Genomic DNA, 20008 nt, shown 5'->3' on the forward strand with positions numbered 1-20008 from the left:
AGTCAGGACCGCAAGGGGTTGGTCCACCCACTGAGACAGTGTGCCTGTTCTAATGGGAGCTCACCAAATCCAACTGTACCAGGACTGAACTAGTATGTGATCAAACTGGACTCTCTGTGGCTGACAATGGGGGCTGACTGAGAAGCCATTGATGAAGGCACTGGGACTTGTTTTTACTGCATGGACTGGCTTTTTGGGACCCTAGTCTATTTGGATGCACAGCCTCCTAGGCCTGGATGTAGGGGGGAGAGCCTTGGACTTCTCACAGGGCAGGGTTCTTTGCCCTCTCTCAAGCAGGGAGGGGGAGGGAGGAGGGTGAGTGGGGGAGCAGGAGGGGAATGGGAGGAGGGGAGGAAGTATAAATTTATGAATGGAAAAACAAACAAACAAACAAAAGAATAAAGTTAGGAAAAATTAAAAAAAAATGTTTTGCGCTCCCTGCTGCTCCCTCCAGAAGCCTAGGCTCTGCTTTTGCAGCCAGTCAAGGCTAAGGTTAAGGATGGGAACTCCTAGGCACAGACTGGTGTGAATGTAGGAAAAGGCTGTGATAGCAACACATCGGGAAAGCCCACCAAGGTAGCTTGGGAACACCAGACTATCAAAGACATCATCTGGGCCACTGAGACGGCTAGGTGAGCAAAGGTGCTTGCCACCAAGCCTGATGAACTGAGTTCGATCCTCAGAACCCACATGGTGGAAGAAGAGAACCAGTTCCGGTAAGATGTAGACAGTGGCCAGAGCACTCACTCATACACACAAAATAAAGAAACACACTTTTTAAAAAAAAAAAATTGTTAAAAGAGGACAACCTGACTAAAAGATCGTTTATGAAATCACTGATGGAAAAGACATGGATGGTAAGCATATCATAATGTCCAGAAAGCTGAAGATCATCCCAATAGTACAGTGAGCTCTTCGTCCCCTAACATTGGCAATGCCAGGTTCAGAGGTTGATCGTGCAGATGGCGCTGCGGGTCACACCAGGAAAGGAGAAGATACTATCACTGGCTTGAGAGCAAAACCCCAAACCCTGTCTGTGTACCAGAAGAACAGTGTCCCTTCCAAGCCTATTTGCATGCTGCATGACATTTCACAAGATGGTTTTCTGTGCTGAAAACATGAGATGTGGCATCGGGGGCACCCACACCTGAAATGTGTCCCTATGTGAGCATCTCTTGCTTTTTTTAGACATCCGTGAAATTATTTAAAGAAAATTCAGTGAGTTGATTTTCATGGGCATTTACACAACAGAGTATTACTCAGACACTTAAAAAAAAATGACATCATAAAATTTCCAGGCAAACGGATGAAGCTAGGAAAAAAAAATCATCCTGAGTGAGGTATCCCAAATGCCGAGTAATGGATATGGTATGTATTTGCTTGTATTTGGATATTTGCCGTGAAGTGATGATAACCACGTTACAATCCATTGACTCACAGAGTGTAGGTGTAGAATAAGGGGCTGCAGGAAACAGACAGATCTTGTTAGGAAAGGGAAATAGTTCAGATAGTTATGGTGGGTGGGGAGGACTGTAGTGAGAGGGGTAAGTGGAGGGGTTGGCCTGGTGGGAGTGCATAAAGAGAGAGCTAAAATTAAGGGGCATTTTAGGGGTAGTACAGAAACCTAATATAGTAAGAAATTTTCTAAAACATGTACATAAATGAAAGCAAACTAAATGAAATCACTAACTATTTGGGAGACAGACTCCCAACTGGTCATCTCTTATCATCAAAGCTCCCAGTTCTGGGACCGGGTTACATCTAATTGAGTTGTAGGTCAAAGGGGTCCCATGGAAATCCCCAAACAACCCAGGCCGTTACCAAGACAGTAGGTTCCTCTCCACAAAACAACAGGAAGGCCCTGCTGCTGACGATAACACCTATACACCTCACTGAAGGTGGAGAAGTTGAGCTAATGCCTACAAAGAGCCTTCACCCCTACTTCCAGCATCTTTGATACAGGAGCGTATCTGCACATAAACACCAAGCCTGCCACAAACCCTTTATCTACAATGCTGTCCTACCTGCAAGATACGCTAGGACAATGGCGGCACAAAGCCTGTGGGAGTAACCAACCAATGTCTGATTTGACTTAAGACACACTCCACAAGATGGAACCCATACCCATCACTGCTTTGGGACCAAGAACCAGAAACTAGATAGCCCAGGGACTAGGGAAAAAAATCAAATAACACTAGTCTAAAAGAGAAAAAAGTGCAGTGATAAAATGAATGCTCATGTACTTTGCTAAATTAATATAGATCAGGGTCTTCTTCAGCTATCCTCAGAGAGGCTTCCTCCTACAGTAAATGGGAACCAAAGCCATTTTACAGAGAGAAAGAGTCCTTGGAGCTGTGTGCTCTAGTTGGGATGTCTCCATCCACTCCCTCCCCTCGCAGCCAGGGAAACCCATGGAAGAAGAAGCAGAAAGAGTCTAAGAGCCAAAGCAGATGGAGGACACCAAGAGAACACGGTCTTCTAAATCAGCATGAGCAAAGCTCACATGGACTCACAGAGGCTGAAGTCGCATGCACAGGTCTGCCCCTAAAGTCCTCTATGTATACCAGGACTTCCAACTTTGAGTTTTTATGGGATCCCTGAGAGTTTGAACTAGTGGGTCTTTGAATCTGGTTTCTTATCTTGGGATCTTTTCCTTCTGATGTGATGGTTTTTGTTTTATCTTATTATACTTTATTTTCATATGTATATATATTATATTTTTAATACTGAATGAAATGAAATGAACTAATGAATGGAAACCTAGCCACTAGGATAAAGGTTAACAGCTGACCTGTCACTTGTACCTGCTGGGAGAGGGAAAATCAGTTTTCTCCAGGAGTGACACTGGGTATGCCATATCAACCACTCCAGGACAGGCCTCATGTTCAGGAAGAGATGAACAACATACAATGGACTCCACAGTCTTTTGTGTGCTTTTATTTGGCTACAGTTTTATGGAGTTTCAGGTTTTTGTTGTTTTGGATTTGTTTCCTTTTTGGCCGTGGTTTTCTTTTCTTGGTTTTGGAAGGTTTTGTTGCTGTACTGGGTTTCTGCTTGTTTTAAGTTGAGAAAGAATTCAAAAGAGGGGAAGAGGATCTGGAAGAACTTGGTGGAGGGGACGAATACGTTCAAAAGATAAAAATGTATATTTAAATTTTTAAGTAATAAAAAAATATATATAAGGGGGCTGGAGAGTTGGCTCAGAGGTTAAGAGCATTGCCTGCTCTTCCAAAGGTCCTGAGTTCAATTCCCAGCAACCACATGATCTTACACAACCATCTGTAAGGGGGTCTGGTGCCTTCTGCTGGCCTGCAGGCATACACACAGACAGAATATTGTATACATAATAAATATATATATATAAACATATATATATATATATATATATAATTTTAAAAGGGTCTTGGGGAAAACCATAAGTGACACTGGAGACTCCCCCTCACTACAGGACACCTTTCAGGAAAGGTTTCTGCCTGGCTTTTCCTTCCTAGTTGCTGAGACACTAAGAGGGGCCATATCACGCATTTCGTGCTCACAGTGTACACCTATTCTTCCTATCCCTTTACCTGCTTCCTGTCTTGGTGTGACTCTCATTCCACGTGTAGTCAGAACAACTACCCGGGATCTGCCGACAGGCCGATGCGACCAAGCGGAGGAGTTACCAATCACTTAGTGCTAAGCCGTACGGCTTTCTTCCATATGTAGGGGAAGGAAAGGTTGATCTACAGCCCAGCTGTACAGTTTTGCATGCCTATAATCCCAGCACTTGAATGGCTAACATAGGAGCATGGCAAGTTAGGGGGCACCATGAGCCACACAGTGAGACCCTGTTGCAAAATTAAAATTAAAAGAATAAATAAAATGGAGAGTGGATCCAGACTCGGAAACCACACAGAGGACCACAAGAGAACAAGAGGTGCTGGGGATGGAAGCCTAGTGTGGAGTGAGGGACCAATGGACAGGGCGGGGATGGAGAAGAAAGGAGGGAAGGGAATAACCTAATCAAATATCGTTTCAAAACTACCATAATAAAAACTAATTCTTTGGAAGCTAATAAAAAATTTTTAAAAATTATCCAGGCCTGGTGGCGCATGCCTTTAATCCTGGCACTTTGAAGGCAGAGACAGGTAGATCTCAATGAGTTTGAGGCCAGCCTGGTCTACAAAGCGGATTCCAGAACAGCCAGGACTGTTACAGAGAAAAACCCTGACTCAAAAAAAAAAAAAAAAAAGACAGAGAGAGAGAGGGAGAGAGAGGAATAAAAGAAAGAGAGAGGAAGGGAGAAGGGAGGGGGAGAAAACAGAGAGAAGGAAGGGAGGGAGAGAGGGAGGGAAGGAAAGAGGGAGGAGGGAATGGATTAAGGATGGGAGGCTGCCAATATTCAGAGCTTTTGCCTTATCACTGCACATTCACCACAATACACAGAAGCATTTGAAATTCACAGCAGTTCTCTCATGTGGGACACAGTGCCCTCTTCTTTCAATAGAAGAGTCTACCCCACTCCAATAAGACTCCCTTACTGTTTCCAAGATGGGAACTGTCTTTCACCACTGGTTACTGCCACCCCCTTCCTCATTATCACTGGAGCTATTCACGGGGATAATTAGAGCTCCTAACTGGCATTCAGTCCAGAAGTTTCCAAGAATGCATCAGGACTAAAAGGGACTTTTCCTAACATTTTTTAACAGTCCACTTGCCTGTCTCTCTCTCTCTTGATCTCTCCCTCCCTCCTCCCTCTTCCTCGCCTATCCGAGAGCTATAGATTGTCTTTTTTTCCTCTATTATTACACTCATGCTCTTTGATGTAGTTAAAAACTAACATGGATATAAGCACAGCCACATTACAGAGCTAAAATCTGCTCCTTTCCATGGTCCTGCAGGCTGGGCTCCATCCTGCACCCTCTCTTCGGTCTCCTTAGTGCAGGAGCAGGAAACTGTTCCTGAGCCAAGGACCTTGCAGACAACAGCTAGATCTATTTTCAAACAGCAAAAAGGAAAGAAAAAGATCTCGTGTCTGATCCCGTTGGTCTCATTAACATGGAGATACAATGTGTCAATTTAAAAATAACAAAGAAGTAGTAATAATCCCAGAAGCAAACGCTCATCAAAAAGAAAGACCATCTGCTTTTACTAATCAACTCTGGAAGACCAGTTGTACAATAACTGGAAAATGGTAGCTATAAATTATTTGCTGATGCCAAGCCTCGGGTAGGCGAATCTCAGCATCGCCAGCTTGACCAACCGCAGTGCGCGGCATCTGTTGGGGTGTTTCCAGTGTGCTAGGCAGATCCACTGAGGACACTTTATCATTCATACCTGTAAATCAGGAAACTGACGCAGGGCAGCTAAGTGCCTTCCAATGATCACACAACTCTTACAGTGCAGGGCACGGTGTGGAAACAGAAACGACAGAACTACCCCACCACACCTGCCGCCTGCTCTAACAGCTAGAGCCAGAGACTCCCTCCTTACATCCATTTCATTACTAGAGAAACATGAATCAACGTATTTAAGAGAAACCTACATTTCTCAGGGGTTACGGCACTCTTGGCAGTCATACACCTTAGATCTCAGTTGTACGTAGTATTTTGAATGAATTCTTCTTGGCCAATGGTAATTTCCCTGGTCTGTCACTGAATTTTGGAAATTCAGAAATCCTGCTTGTTACTAAAGCCTAATAAACTGTAATGTACAGCTTCGCTCACAGTAAAAGCCATTCTGGATAAAAGAAGGGGTAGGGTGTTTCAGGGACAGGAAGGCCCGAAGCCATCCAAATTTGTTCCTATAGAGTCAGGTATGGTCCCCAACTTACACACTGATGCCCACATCTCAAAGCGATGGTTCACAGATGAGTCTTTTGAAAGGAAGCTGGGGTCAAATGAGGTGATCGGAACAGATTCTCACAGTGGCATCAGTGGCTTCGCAGGAAGAGAGAAAAAGCTGGGCATGGTGGCCCATGCTTTGTATCTCAGAACCCTGGGGGATAGGGCAGAAGGACCGATGCAACTTCCAAGCTCTTTTGGGCTACAGTTTGAATCTTGTCTCAAAAAAGAAAAGGAGAAGGAGGAGGAGAAGCTCTGTACCCCGTGTGGACAGTGAGAAGGTGGCCCACTGCAAGGTAGAGGAGGGCTCTCATCTGGCCCTGAATTGGCGTGGAACCTTGAGCTTGAACTCATTACCCCTACAACCATAAGAAACAAACACTGGGGGCAGGTGAGAATGGGAACAGGAGGGATTGGGCGGGGGTGGGGTGGAGGGAGAGAGGACTAGGAGAGAAGACTGGAATTGATGGGTTCTAGGGATGGGGGATGGAAACCCAATGCAGTAGAAACTCCCTGGGATCTACGGGAGTTACCCTAGCGAAGACTCCTAGTAATGGGGGATACACAGCCTGCACACACCTTCTTCTATAACCAGGCAAGGCTTCCAGTAATGAAACTGGGACTTCAACCCATCCACAAAACCTTCAACCTACAGTCTGTCCTGCCGGCAAGATGTGCTGGGGGGAAGTTGGCACAGAACTTGTGGGAGCAGTCAACCAATAACTGGTCCAACTTGAGATTCACACAAGAGGGAGCCAATGCCCAACATGGCCTGGATGGCCAGACACCAGAGTTTGGACAGCCCAGACACCCAGGATAGAATCAAACATGACTGGAAAAAAAAACCAATGAGATGATTCCTAATGACATTCTGCTATACTCAGAGATCATCAGAGAGGCATTATCCAGCAAATGATGAGAGCAGATGCAGAGACCCATAACCAAACACTAGGGAGAGCCAGGGGAATCCCACAAAAGACAGGGAGAAAGAATTGTAGTAGCCAAAGGGAACAAGGATACCACAATAACAAAGCCCACAGAATCAACTAAGCAGGGCCCACGGGGGCCCACAGACTGAAGTGACAATCACAGACCTGATAAGGCTCTGCATATAAGTTATGGTTATGTAGCTGGGTGTTCTTGCAGGACTCCTAAGAGTGGGAAGTGGGGGTGTCTCTGACTCTTTTGCCTGCTCTTGGGACCCTTTTCCTTTTACTGGGTTATTCTTGTCTACCCATGATGAGGGTTTGTTCCTAGTCTAACTGTAACTTGTTATGCCATGTTCAGTGATATCTCTGGGAGGCCTACTCCTTTTTTTGAAGGGAAACATAGGAGGAATGAAACTGGGGAGGGGCTGGAGAGATGGCTCAGCGGTCAAGATCACTGGCTGCTCTCCCAGAGGACCTGGGTTCAATCCCAAGCACCCACATGGCAGCTCACAACTGTCTATAACTCCAGTTCCAGGGTATCTGGCACCTTCATACCAAATACACATAAAATAAAGTTAAATATGAAAAAAAGAAACTGGGGGAGAGGGCAGGAAGGGAACTGGGGGAAGGAACTGAAAGGAGTGGAGGGAGGGGAAACTTCAGTTGAGATATAATGTGTAAGAGACGAATTTTTTAAAAAAATAAAACCACAAGAAAAAAAAAAGACTTCCCCAGTGACAGTGCCATTTTCCTCTGAGCAGCAAGCTTTTGGCTGGGAACAAAGCAAGTCGTTGAGTCTTAAAACGTTATCAGCTGCCAAGACAGTTATTCAGTTCTTAGTTATTTAGTTTGGCTCCTCATACACTCGAATGCCACCTGGCATGAGGTGACCTGGTGGGGAGCACAGCTAGTTCTTGTCCTCCAGCACCTCCCAGTCACGTGGGCAAGCCCAGGGTTTACTGCAAAGTACAGGAAGAAGGCTGTAGCAACATAAAGCCAATGTCAAGGCCGTGATCGAGCAATTCACTGCTGGGAGAGTCTCTTCCTGATATACATAAAATTGTTTTTAGTATATCTTCCTGATATACATAAAATTGTTTTTACCCCAGCGGCTGCAGATGTTAAGTGGGAAACCACGCAGGAGTGAAACAGGCTGTTGGTAAAACCCGCAGAAGTGGCTGAGGTTCCAGGAACCTGGAGTATGCCTGCCTATTCCAAGAGGCCAGAATATACTCAGCAGGAGCTGGTCCTGGGTTTACAAATTAGGAGTGATGTCCTATGTTCCTTGGAGATGACCGGGGCAGACAGATGAGGAGACAGACACATCTGGCAACACAGTTTGTAAGTCCTGAGTGGTGACGTGGAAGCAAAACAGAGGTGTGTTTGTCAGCTTTCTGTCACTGTGAGAAAATACCTGAGAAAATCAGCTCACACTTTCAGCGGTTTCAGTGCTCACTTGTGGGAAAGCAGAGGAGCACGGTGGTAGGCACACCACGGGGAGAGCGAGGCTACTTCACGTCTACTACACGTCTCACTGGCTTTCCCCTTGACCCAGTATCTCCAACCAGGCTCACTACCTCCCCATTGCAAATTATGCTATGAGTCTATCACCCGGTCACTTTGTAGATAGGTTCAGAATCCCCTAGGTATAATCATGCAGGAAGTACTAACGCCCTTGGATGAAGACTTGAACAAAAAAATGAGTTTTTAGAAACCATTTGAGATCCAAACTAAAACAGAGGCAATGGAACCACATAAAATCGAACTTGAGTCACAAGACAGGGATGTTTAAGTTCAGGCTGAAGGAAGAGCGTAAGTTACCAGACAAAAGTGGCAGGGAAAAGGAATAAACAGTCCAAAGACCCTAGGGCCACAGAGAGCATTAAGAATATGTGAGGAGCCGGGCGGTGGTGGCGCACGCCTTTAATCCCAGCACTCGGGAGGCAGAGGCAGGCGGATCTCTGTGAGTTTGAGACCAGCCTGGTCTACAAGAGCTAGTTCCAGGACAGGCTCCAAAACCAGAGAAACCCTGTCTCGAAAAACCAAAACAGAAAAAAAAATAAAAAAGAATATGTGAGGAGAGGAACTATAAGTTCCAGATAAGGAAAGATGGAGATATAAGCAGAGTCCAGATTAACAAGAACTTTCCAAGCCACTGAGTTTCAGCTTTAACATCTGAGCAATGAGGTTGCCGACATCTCACGATGGTTACATGCCCTAGTTCTGATAAAGGAAGTGGCATCAGCAATAAAGAGCACGGGACTCCCAGTCAGAAAAAAATATGCGCTTTGCTTCTTCTTTGCCACCTTGGGAACCTAGGTGAGCTTTATTTCCCATAGAAACAGGAAGAAAATACACCATGTGGGTGAACTAATGAGGACTATATATCATATACATCATATGTATATATTATATACCATATATGTGATGTATAATGTGTATCCACTCTGTCTATCACTTCTGTTCCTCTAGAGAACCCTGACTACTACACTGTCCTTAGAGACAAAATTCATCAGTTGCATGCTACATAAACTATGGCAGGGCTATGCAATGGAGTCGAACAGAGCCACAAAGCTGATGTTGTAGAGCAGATGTGGTTGAGAGACTGTTCAGGGAAGATAAAAATACAAAATAAAAAAAATCCACTTCTGTCATATTTTAGTAATAGAAAACTGGAATGAGGAAACGCAATCTGAGAACTCTACTTTCAGTGTAATTTTTCTATAGTCCTAAAACTATGCTAAAGCCAAAGCTGTAGTAAATATTTTTAAGGACTATATAGGATATTTTTTGCAAATCTACCAAAGGTGAACACATTTATCGCCAACAAACCTGCATCACAAGAAATGTCAAAGACAGTTCAAAAGAAAGAAACTGTTCTGAGACTGAAATACAGATCTGCAAACAAGACCCAACGCTACTAAAATGCAAACTCATGAGCTACATACATGTGCTGCATACATGATACCAGGTTTTTATTATTTTTAATGATGTGAAAACCATGTTTTAAACAAAGGAGGTGTATGTGATATGCAGAGGTAAAGTATATGTTAACAGCACAAAAATCACAGGAGAAATGAATATCGATTGTAGCAAGGTGCATGAGGTAGAATACCATTTGACCACAGAGTGTGATATTAAACATATATACTGTAAGCCCTAAAAGAGTTACTAAAAATAACAGACTTATTACTAGAAAGCCCCCCCAAAAATATAAAAGAGATGAAAATAATTTCTTGATGTGAAACAAAGCAGAAAAAGGGAAGGGAATAAGATGAATATAAATAACAAAATGGTGTAACCGTGATCCTCTCAATAAATACATTAAATATAAGGAGTCTAAACATTTCAACTAAGAAGCAAAGGTTAACGGTGTTTCACAGGCGTAATCCCAGCATTTGGGAACCTGAGGAATAAGGATTGCCAAGAGCCTGAAGCCTCGTTGGGTGTATAGTGAGTGCCATGATAGGTTGGACTGTAGAATGAGATCCAATCCAGAAATAAAAAATGTGATTCATACTACAATATAGGTGAATCTTGAAAACCTTACACTAATAGAAATAAGTGAGTCACAAAAATATGATCCTATCATGTGCAGCATCTAGACTCACAAAATTCATAGAGACAGGAAACTGATAATTAGAAGACAGAAGCTGAGGGAGAGGAGGGTAATTATTTAACAGATCCAGAATTTTAGTAAACAAAAATGAAGTTCCAGAGACAGTGGAGTAGTTGCACAAGTGACTGTGCTTAGTCCCACTGACATGTACACTGATATGTTCCCTGGGGCCGGGGAGACGGCTCTTGCCACACAAAATTGAGGACCTAAAATGGAACCCCCAGAACCCATGCAAAGCCAGATGCAATAGCAAGCACCTGATACCCCAGCACTCCTACGGTGAGATGGGAGGTGAGACAAGAGGCTCCTGGGAAGACCACAGGCCAGCTAGCCTGGTGTACCTAGTGAAGAACAACAAAGAGACCCTGCTTCAAACAAAGTAGAGTGAGGACCAAAATCCCATGTTGTCTTATGATATCAATATGCAATCTGTGGCAAGCAGCATTCACACTACACAGAGAGAGAGAGAGAGATTTAAAATAATCAAGATGTATCACAAGTTCTGTGTTATGTTATCACAATACCTAGGTGGATATGCAACCTCCAAGGGAACAGAGCCCAGTGACCTTTGAGATTGCAGAGAGACCCCCGGAAGTGCCAAGCGACCTCCAGGAACACCTAGTCACCTCCGAGGTGACTGGATCCGTGGCCCTGACTGCACCACAACAAGCAGCCATTTGAGCCTTGGCTCCACTGGCACCTGGAAAATTGATCACCAGAGACACAGCCCCAATAGGAGGAAAAGATGGGTAGACAAGGTAAGAAAGAACACACTCAACACCACAAAGAGCAACAGGACACCAACAAAAACTAGTGACTCTACAACAGCAAGACTTGAACACCCCAATACAATATAGATGAAGCAGAAAAAATGACCTAAAAAATAACTTTAGCACCCTTCACAATAGCCACAAATAACATAAAATATCTCAGAGTAACTCCAAACAAGTGGAAGGCCTGTATGACAAGAACTTTAAATCTTGGAAGAAAGAAATTGAAGAAGACACCAGAAAATGGAAAAATCTCCCATGCTCTTTGGTATGTAGAATTAACATAGTAAAAATAGCAATTTTACCAAAAGCAATCTACAGATTCAATGCAATGCTCATCAAAATCCCAGCAAAATTCTTCAAAGACCTTGAAAGAACAGTACTCAACTTCATTTGGAAAAGCAAAAAACCCAAGATAGCCAAAACAATCCTGTACAATAAAGGAACTTCTGAAGGAATCACAATCCCTGATTTCAAACTCTACTACAGAGCTGCAGTACTGAAAACAGCCTGGTAGTGGCATAAAAACAGACATGGATGAAGCTAAAAATCATTATTCTGAGTAAGGTATCCCAGACACAGAAAGACAATTATTATATGTACTCATTCTTGGGTGTTTTAAAACATAAAGCAAAGAAAACCAGCCTACAAACCACAATCCCAGAGAAACAAAAAGAGAGAAAGAAAAAAAAAAAACAGACAGGAGAACCAATGGAAACAAATCAAAGATACAGTTATCAATCCATACACCTTAGAACACCTGATTTTTGACAAAGCAGCAAAAAATATAACATGGAAAGAAGAAAGCAAATGGTGCTGGCATAAGTGGATATCAACATGTAGAAGAACGAAAATAGACCCATATCTATCACCATGCACAAAACTCAAGTCCAAATGGATCAAAGACCTCAACATAAAACCAACTACACTGAACCTCATAGAGAGAAAGTGGAAAGTACATTTGTACACATTGGCACAGGAGACCACTTTCTAAACATAACCCCAGTAGCATAGACACAAGTTGTTTTGGCCAATGGCTTATCAGAGCAAAGCCAGGCGGGAAATCTGAACAGAGATATAGAGAAAGAGTAGGTAGAGTCTAGGAGATGCTATGTAGTTGCCAAAAGAGAAAGACATCAGATGCCAGTCAGAACCTCACCAGCAGGACACAGACTTATGGTGATTCACAGATTAGTAGAAATGGGTTAACTTAAGATGTACAAGTTAGCTAGAAATATGCATAAGCTATTGGTCAAATAGTGTAATTTTTAAAAAATAAGGCAGATTCATCAATTCCTCCCCTGCAACTGTCCTTCAGCCTGTGGCCAGGCTGTGTGATCCCCTCCTGCAGGAAGCTCCACCTTCCTTACTCTAAAGTAGTCTTGAAGTAGCCACTCTCCTTGGTCCCCATGGAAAGAGAAGAGCTGCTGATGATTTGGCTTTTGCTCTGATGCCCCCACCAACACCACCCCAGTGTCAGCTGCAATGCTGGTTAAAGCAGTTTCTGTAGTCTAGATATTAGGAGCTATGGTTTTACCATATGGGATGCAAACACCGGAGTTAATGGGGTCAAGCTGATCAGATGGGTACTGCCTACAGCTAGTAAAGGCAGCCTTTAGCTGTGGCTAAGTGGGGGAGGGGAGATCTCCAGCTTCCTTCCTTTTCTTTTCAGCACTTTCACAAGCACTGCCAGTCATCATTACTACATTCTTCAATTAAAAGATTTATTTATTCTTAGGTATACAGTGTTCTGCCTGAAGGCCAGAAGAGGGCACCAGGTCTCATTACAGATGGTTGTGAGCCACCAAGTGGATGCTGGGAATTGAACTCAGGACCTTTGGAAAAGCAGCCAATGCTCTTAACCTCTGAGCCACTTCTCCAGCCCCCAACTATGATGAATACTTCTGATTGTACGTAACATTCTTTTTTTTTCTTTTACTAAAAACAGATTTTAAAATCTGTTTAAAATTTTGTATGCAATATATTCTGAGACAGTTTCCCCTCCACCCTGCTCCTCCCAGTTTACGCACCTCCCCTCTCACTCAGAACCACGTTTCTGTCTCTCCTTAGGAAACAAACAGCCATCTAAGGAATAATAATAACATAAAATAAACCATGGAAACCTAATACGGTAGTAATCCAGACACCAGAATCTGAAATACTCCAAAGTCCAAACTTAAATTTTGGTGTGTTCATTCAGGTTTAGGCACACATCTGACTTCAAGATTTTTGAATTACAAATATTTCAGTCAGTGAATTCTAAGTAAAACTCCCAAATCCAAGCCCAGTGTGCTGGTACATGCTTTAATTCTAGCACTCAAGAGAGGAGGCAGGGTGGTGGTGGTGCACGCCTTTAGTCCCAGGAGGCAGGAGGATCTCTGTGAGTTCAAGGCCAGCCTGGTCTCAGGAAACAAATTTCAGGGCAGCCTGAGCTACAACACAGAGAAACCCTGTCTTGAAAAACCAAAGAGACAGAGAAAGACAGATCTCTGAGCTTGAGGTCAACTAGGGCTACATAGTAAGACTCTGTCTAAAATAAATAAATCTCCCAACCTAAAACTTTGTAATATTCATGCATTAAATGAACCTCCTTTCTTTGTAAATAAAACAAAAAGCTTCAGAATATGACACACTCTATCTAGTCTAAGCATCACAAATAAATATTCTCTGTATTTTCTCCCACACACTCAGACCCGAGCTCCACAGGCGAGGCATCCTGTCTTCACGCCTGTGTCCTCAGTGACCGTCACAGCAGAGGGATGCTAGAGATGATCAAATACCACAGCAATGGAAAACTGCAAATGGCCTCCGATCTAAGCACTCACCTCCACCTGAGTGACATTGACGACCAACGCCACCACCATTAGCACTGCAAACAGACAGCAGAAGACTCGTAGTTTGAAGAAAGTGGTCCACATTGTCCGGCTGTGTCCTGATGACCCATGGCCGACACCGTGCTACTTCTACCTTCAAAGCTCCATGTCGTCGTCGTTTGAGCTGTGGATGCCTGCTCGGTTTAATTTGCTTCTAGTCTGCCAGCGAGCGTAAGAGTTCTGCAGAGGAGAAACTGCAGTGGTTCAACAAACAAGAGAAACGAAAGTCTAACCAACTGTAACAGAGAGAAAAGTTCATTCTCTCCCCTGAGCCTTGTCCAGGTTCCAGTCACAGAGACAGTAGTACCTTATCTCCAGATAACTGCTTCAGTTTCTTCTTCCAAACCCAGGCTTCGATTCAGAGATGCTAATAATTACCTTATTAACTATTTACCTGATAAGATTAATAGGAAAAAAGTCTTCAAACTCGGAAATTATGAAATAAAAGTAAACGTTGAATTTCTAGAGTTCTAAGGAAAACCACCTCCCTTCCCTTATAGCTTATAGCATCACCATGTTCATTAGCTGTAAAGAGTGTTAGGAGGAGGCCTCATGTTTTTTTACAGAGTCCCAGAACCCCGTGAGAACCATCCCAACCCTCTGGAAAGCCAGAACACCACAATCTCCCCAGCAAGACATCAAACAACCTTTGGGTTTACAGCTCCCAATAGGTGGTCCTTTCGGACTTCAGCAAAGAGATAAGGAGTAAGAAGAAAGACACCTGTTCTGAAGACACTTAGCTTGTAGAATTTATAAGAGGTTCTGGTTCTTTTACCACAGATGTTTATGGGCAAAGGACTAGAGTCTCCTAACAAATTCAAAATGTTCTTTCCAGTTGCTGCTTTTATGTTGTTGCTACGGTTGCTGGGTTTGGGAGGGGGTGCTGCAAATCAGTAATGATTTTAATTAGTTTTTCACACCGATAAACATAATTTTATAAGGCTTATAAAAATGCCATAACTTTTCTTTTTATAGCAGGAAACGGATATCTGCACACCTTATGTGTTTGCAGAAAAAAGTAGGCAGAAAGAATAATGCAAGCTGGGCAGTGGTGGCGCACGCCTTTAAATCCAGCACTCGGGAGGCAAAGACAGGCAGATCTCTATGAATTCAGGCCAGCCTGATCTACAGAGAGAGTTCCAGAACACCTGGGGCAGTTACACGGATAAATGCTGTCTCAAAAAACAAGAACAACAACAAAAAAAGAGTACACAACATTTTCCAAGAGGAAAAACCCAAGAAACATCTGCTCTGATCTCTTTCCTTCTGAAAAACAACAATTCAGTATAAAATAGAGGAATTTCTGTAGAGACTCTGATTTTCTTCTAGTGTACCATGGGAATTCTTGTTTCAAGAATGGCTTAATTTCTGTATCAGTGTAAGGCCATTCTGTTACTTTCTGTAAAGTGAAAACCGAAGCACACATTGACGAGGCACTGTAGCAATTTACTTAATTCTTAAACTTCTCTAGCAAAAGTCTTAAAGGAAAGCTAGACTTCTCTCTCATCTGCGATCATCTTCTTTCTCCTCCCCCTCCCTCGCTCCTCCTCCTCCTCCTCCTCCTCCTCCTCCTCCTCCTCTCTCTCTCTCTCTCTCTCTCTCTCTCTCTCTCTCTCTCTCTCTCTCTCTCTCTCTCTCTCTCTCTCCTGCTGTACACTTCCACCAAAAGGGCATGTAAGGAAGAAGGAAGTAACTGTTTCTAAAACAGAAAAAGTGCTCTTTGAAATGACATTTTCTGTGGAGGGACACCTTGAATCTCATTCCAGTTCCGTTCAGCCTTTACTTTTGATCTCTGCGAGTGAATTTTATTTATACCTTCACAAGTCAACCCCTTAGCTGCTGCTGCCTTTACGTATGCCTACATCTTGTGGCTTGGGCACTTTGGCATTGCCTGTTTTGAAACCCTTATTAATGTTTACTTATATTCATTTTTATCTTCTTTTTTATTGTATTGCCCTGAAATTCAGACTTGAGTTGACGTCATCTTCGGAATTTAGAAGGGGCAGAGGCAGTCCTGACTAATCTACGTTATCATCTATTACTTAAAACTTTTATACTTTTTAAAAATTGTTTTAATTTACATTTGTGTGTGTTTGTGCCACAGTGCACATGAGGAGGTCAGAAGACAACTTACAAGAGTTGATTCTCTCCTTCTACCATGTGCGTTCTGAGAACTGAACTTAGGTCACTGATTCTGAAGGCAAGAACCACGGGGTCAGCCCTCACCTGGGACTTCACCGGACATCTTCGGCCCAGCGTGACCAGAATCACTCTTCTTACTGTTTAGAGGCAGGACATAAATAATTGCCTTTTCCCAACTCCCGTTTCTGCCGCCTCTGAACAGGTCCCTGGCACTCTCGTGCTGCAGGCTTTGGCTTTGCACCAGCACTGGCAGTGTTTCCACTCTCTGGGCCAGAGCTGCTAACGGCTGTTTCCAGCACCCACAGCTCCAGGTGCCTGTGGCTGGAAACCAAATACACACAACTACAGACCTTGTGAGAGAAAGTGTATACACTTAAAAACAGGTAAGAGATGGTGTTTGGTGTAAGCTAGAGGGCATGGCTACCTAATAATCATTCATTAGAAATGATTATTCCTTAAAAGGGGGGCAGTGAGATGACTCAGCGGGTCAAGGTGCTGGCTGGAAAGCCCAACAGGCTGCATTTGATCCCCAGGATCCACGAAGTAGAAGGAGAGAACTGACTCCTAGAAGTTGTCCTTGGACCTCTGCATGTCACACACACACATGCACACATGCACACACATGCACACACAGAGAGAGGAGGAAGGAGAGGATTGTAAAAATGAGAACATGAAGTGCTATACAGCCCACATGAATTGGGAACTATAAAGTCAATGACGTACAGCAAAAGTAACACATATATTGAATGAAAATCCCCACAACAGAGAGTATATAACTGATATCTGATACCGGTAAACAGAGAGGTACAGATATTTTGCTCTCATGGAGGGATTCTTGGAGGGTAGGTACAGACCAAAGATGGAAAGAGTGCATGATGAGAATTTGAAGCAGCTCACAATGCTCAATTGCATCATCCTTCCCCTCGGCTTTCTGCTGGACCTAGAAGCCCTTATTCCCACTCCTCCACTCCACCTGTCCGGGCCATTATCACCCCACAGGAACCGTGTTGGCTCTTCCCCAGCCCAGCTGCAGAGTGGGGACAAGGCTAAGCTGAACCCCACTTATCTTCACTTCTTAGCAGCTCACTCTTTGTATGTGTTTCTAATCGCTCCAGCCACATCTACCAGTCAGGACCATACTTTAAGAAAGTAAAGAAGCTGGGCGGCGGTGGCACACACCTTTAATCCCAGCACTCGGGAGGCAGAGCCAGGCGGATCTCTGTGAGTTCGAGACCAGCCTGGTCTACAAGAGCTAGTTCCAGAACATGCTCCAAAGCTACAGAAAAACCCTGTCTCAAGAAAAAAAAAAAAGTAAAGAAGCTGGGGCTGGAGAGATCTCAGTGAGTAAGAGCACTGACTGCTCTTCCAGAGGACCCAAGTTCAATTCCCAGCACTCACATGGCTAGTAACTACTGTCTGTAATTCTTAAGATCTGACACCCTCACACAGACATGCATGCAGGCAAAACACCAATGCACATAAAATAAAAATAAATAAATTTTAAAAATTAAAAAAATAAAGAAGTTATATATCAGAATAAAAGCAACTTAATGATAATCCTTCTTATTTTTCCCCTTTTTTGAGATGTGTTTTTGTTGGTGTTATTTGAAACTCACTATGTAGACCAGGTTTGCCTAGAACTCATAGAGATCCCCCTGCCTCTGCTTCCCAGGTGCTGGGATTAAAGGCACACAGCACAGTACCTGGTCTACTATATTAAGTTTCCAATTCTCCCACAGTATTAGCTTTTTACATGAGTCAACCCATGAAACAAACACTGTAGAGACGCATTCTGTAACACACCGTGCTGAGCGCCAGAAAATCTCTTTTAAAAGTTGACATTCATATTAGAGAGAGTTAGTGCCTTTGTTGAAGAGGAATGTGAGCTGGGGACATAAGTAATAGAGTGCTTGCCTCGAATGCATGATCCTGGGTTCTGGAGGGAGGAAGGGGGAAAGAAGACACAAGATGGAAAAGGCAATAAATCCACCCTCCTAAACAGCTCCACACAAAACCCAAACTGGACAGCTGCTGAATGCCAGTCAAAGGCACAGCTAGTTAAAAAATATAAAAACTGTTTGCTGCTAGGATTCACAGAACACATAACAAAGCTACTTGCTTCTTTCTCTCAGGAACAGTGCACGGGGTGGTTAACTGACTATGCTGTTCTTTGATCTGCTCTGGCCTGTAATTAGTACACATGCTGGCTGAGAAATAAACTCGGAACTCAGTGGTATTGACCTTCAGACCTCTTGGATTTATCCTGTGTTTCCTGTCTCAATTTCTTTCAATCTGCCATTTCCTCGATTCTCTGAGCCCTTTCCCGCTACCATGGCTGAGTTTGTTGGAGCCGGTTCTGACACAAAACAAAACAAAAAACTGAAGTTTTGAAATATTGAGTAACAGCCAGGCATGGTGACACACCACTTTAGTCCCAGCGCCCGGGAGGCAGAAGCAAGTAGATCTCTGTAAGTACAAGGCCAGCCTGGTCTACACAGTGAATTCCAGAAGAGCCTGGGTTATGAAGAGAAACCTTGCCTCAAAAAAAAAAAAAAAAAACAAAAAAAACAAACAAATAAAAAAGAACTTGAGATTTAACAGAGGAAGTTGGACAGAAAGAAACAGAGATCCATTCAAGCCCAAGACCAAATGTGAACACATGAAGCAGGACTCCTTTCTGTAGCTCCCATTTCTCCATCATATACGTCCACATCAAATGACCCAAAATGCTGACTCACCTAGACCTCCTCAATCCGAGTGCCTCACAGCAGGACCAGTGCATTCATGGAGGCTGCGTGGCAAGTGGAAAAGCTTAGTAAGAGACAGAGACCCAATTTGGATCAACCGTCTGAGCTCTTAAGGTCCAAATGAGGAGCAGAAGGAGGGAGAACATGAGTAAGGAAATCAGGACCACGAGGGGTGCACCCACCCACTGTGACAGTGGAACTGACCTATTGGGAGCTCTCCAAGGCCAGCTGGACTGGGACTGAATAAGCATGGGTTGAAACTGGACTCTCTGAACAAGGCGGACAATGAAGGCTGATGAGAAGCCAAGGACAATGGCACTAGGTTTCGATCCTAATACATGAACTGGCTTTGTGGGAGCGTAGCCTGTTTGGATGCTCACCTTCCTGGACCTAGATAGAAGTGGGAGGACCTTGGTCTTCATGTAGAGCAGGGAATTTGGACTGCTCTTCAGTATCGAGAGGGAGGGGGAGTGGACTAGGGGGAGGAGAAGTGGAGTGGGGATAGGGGGAGGGGAACAGGGGGAGGGGGCAATATGTGGGAGGAGGGGGAGGGAAATGGGAAACGGGGAGCAGTTGGAAATTTTAAGTAAAAAAGAATAAAAAAAAATAAAATAAAATAAAGAGCAAAAAAATAAGTCATTGCAAATTAACAATCATTGTGGAAACTTTTAAATACGAGGCCCTGGGCCCATTCAATAAATTAAATCAGAATCTACGGGAATGGGATTGATACTCCTGTTCATTAATGGTCCCTAGACAGCTGAAGTCCACAGTCAAGTAGAACCGTCAACAGAGTGGCCAGGGGGTATTACTGACAACAGTTCGCAAGGGCTGGTGGTACTAAAATGAATTTTGAATTGTGCCTTCCTGTGTTCTCTTGGGACAACGCGATTCTGGGGCACTTGAGATAACCATTCCCTCTTCGGTGCCCTATCCCTTCGTTTCCTTACTCAGTAACAAATCACAGCACTTTATCAACCCAGGGGAGATAAAAGAATAACAGACATGGAAAGAAGATAGCAAACCCAGTCAAAAGGGGGCAGAGCCCAGCACTGCAAAGTTAAAGTACGGTGTGCCATCCTCTTCAGAGGAATCAGACAGCCACA

General features: G+C 43.7%; 1 protein-coding gene across 5 annotated transcripts in view; it reads right to left on the reverse strand.

Moving 5' to 3' along the window:
• Nxpe3 (neurexophilin and PC-esterase domain family member 3) overlaps positions 1–20008 on the reverse strand; it is an 82607-nt gene that overhangs the window by 61590 nt on the left and 1009 nt on the right. For 3 of the 5 annotated variants that reach the window (XM_057764211.1, XM_057764218.1, XM_057764217.1), the window contains exons 2-3: positions 18894–18946; positions 13966–14193 (exon numbers count right to left, since the gene is read on the reverse strand). In XM_057764211.1, the coding sequence (XP_057620194.1) occupies positions 13966–14058 (93 nt within the window). In that variant the 5' untranslated portion in view covers positions 14059–14193; positions 18894–18946. Of the gene's footprint in view, positions 1–13965; positions 14208–18893; positions 18947–20008 lie in introns of all 5 variants that reach the window. The other 2 variants (XM_057764214.1, XM_057764212.1) reach the window with 2 other exon arrangements.

The sequence above is a fragment of the Chionomys nivalis genome, chromosome 3 (assembly GCF_950005125.1).
Source record: "Chionomys nivalis chromosome 3, mChiNiv1.1, whole genome shotgun sequence".
Taxonomy (NCBI): domain Eukaryota; kingdom Metazoa; phylum Chordata; class Mammalia; order Rodentia; family Cricetidae; genus Chionomys; species Chionomys nivalis.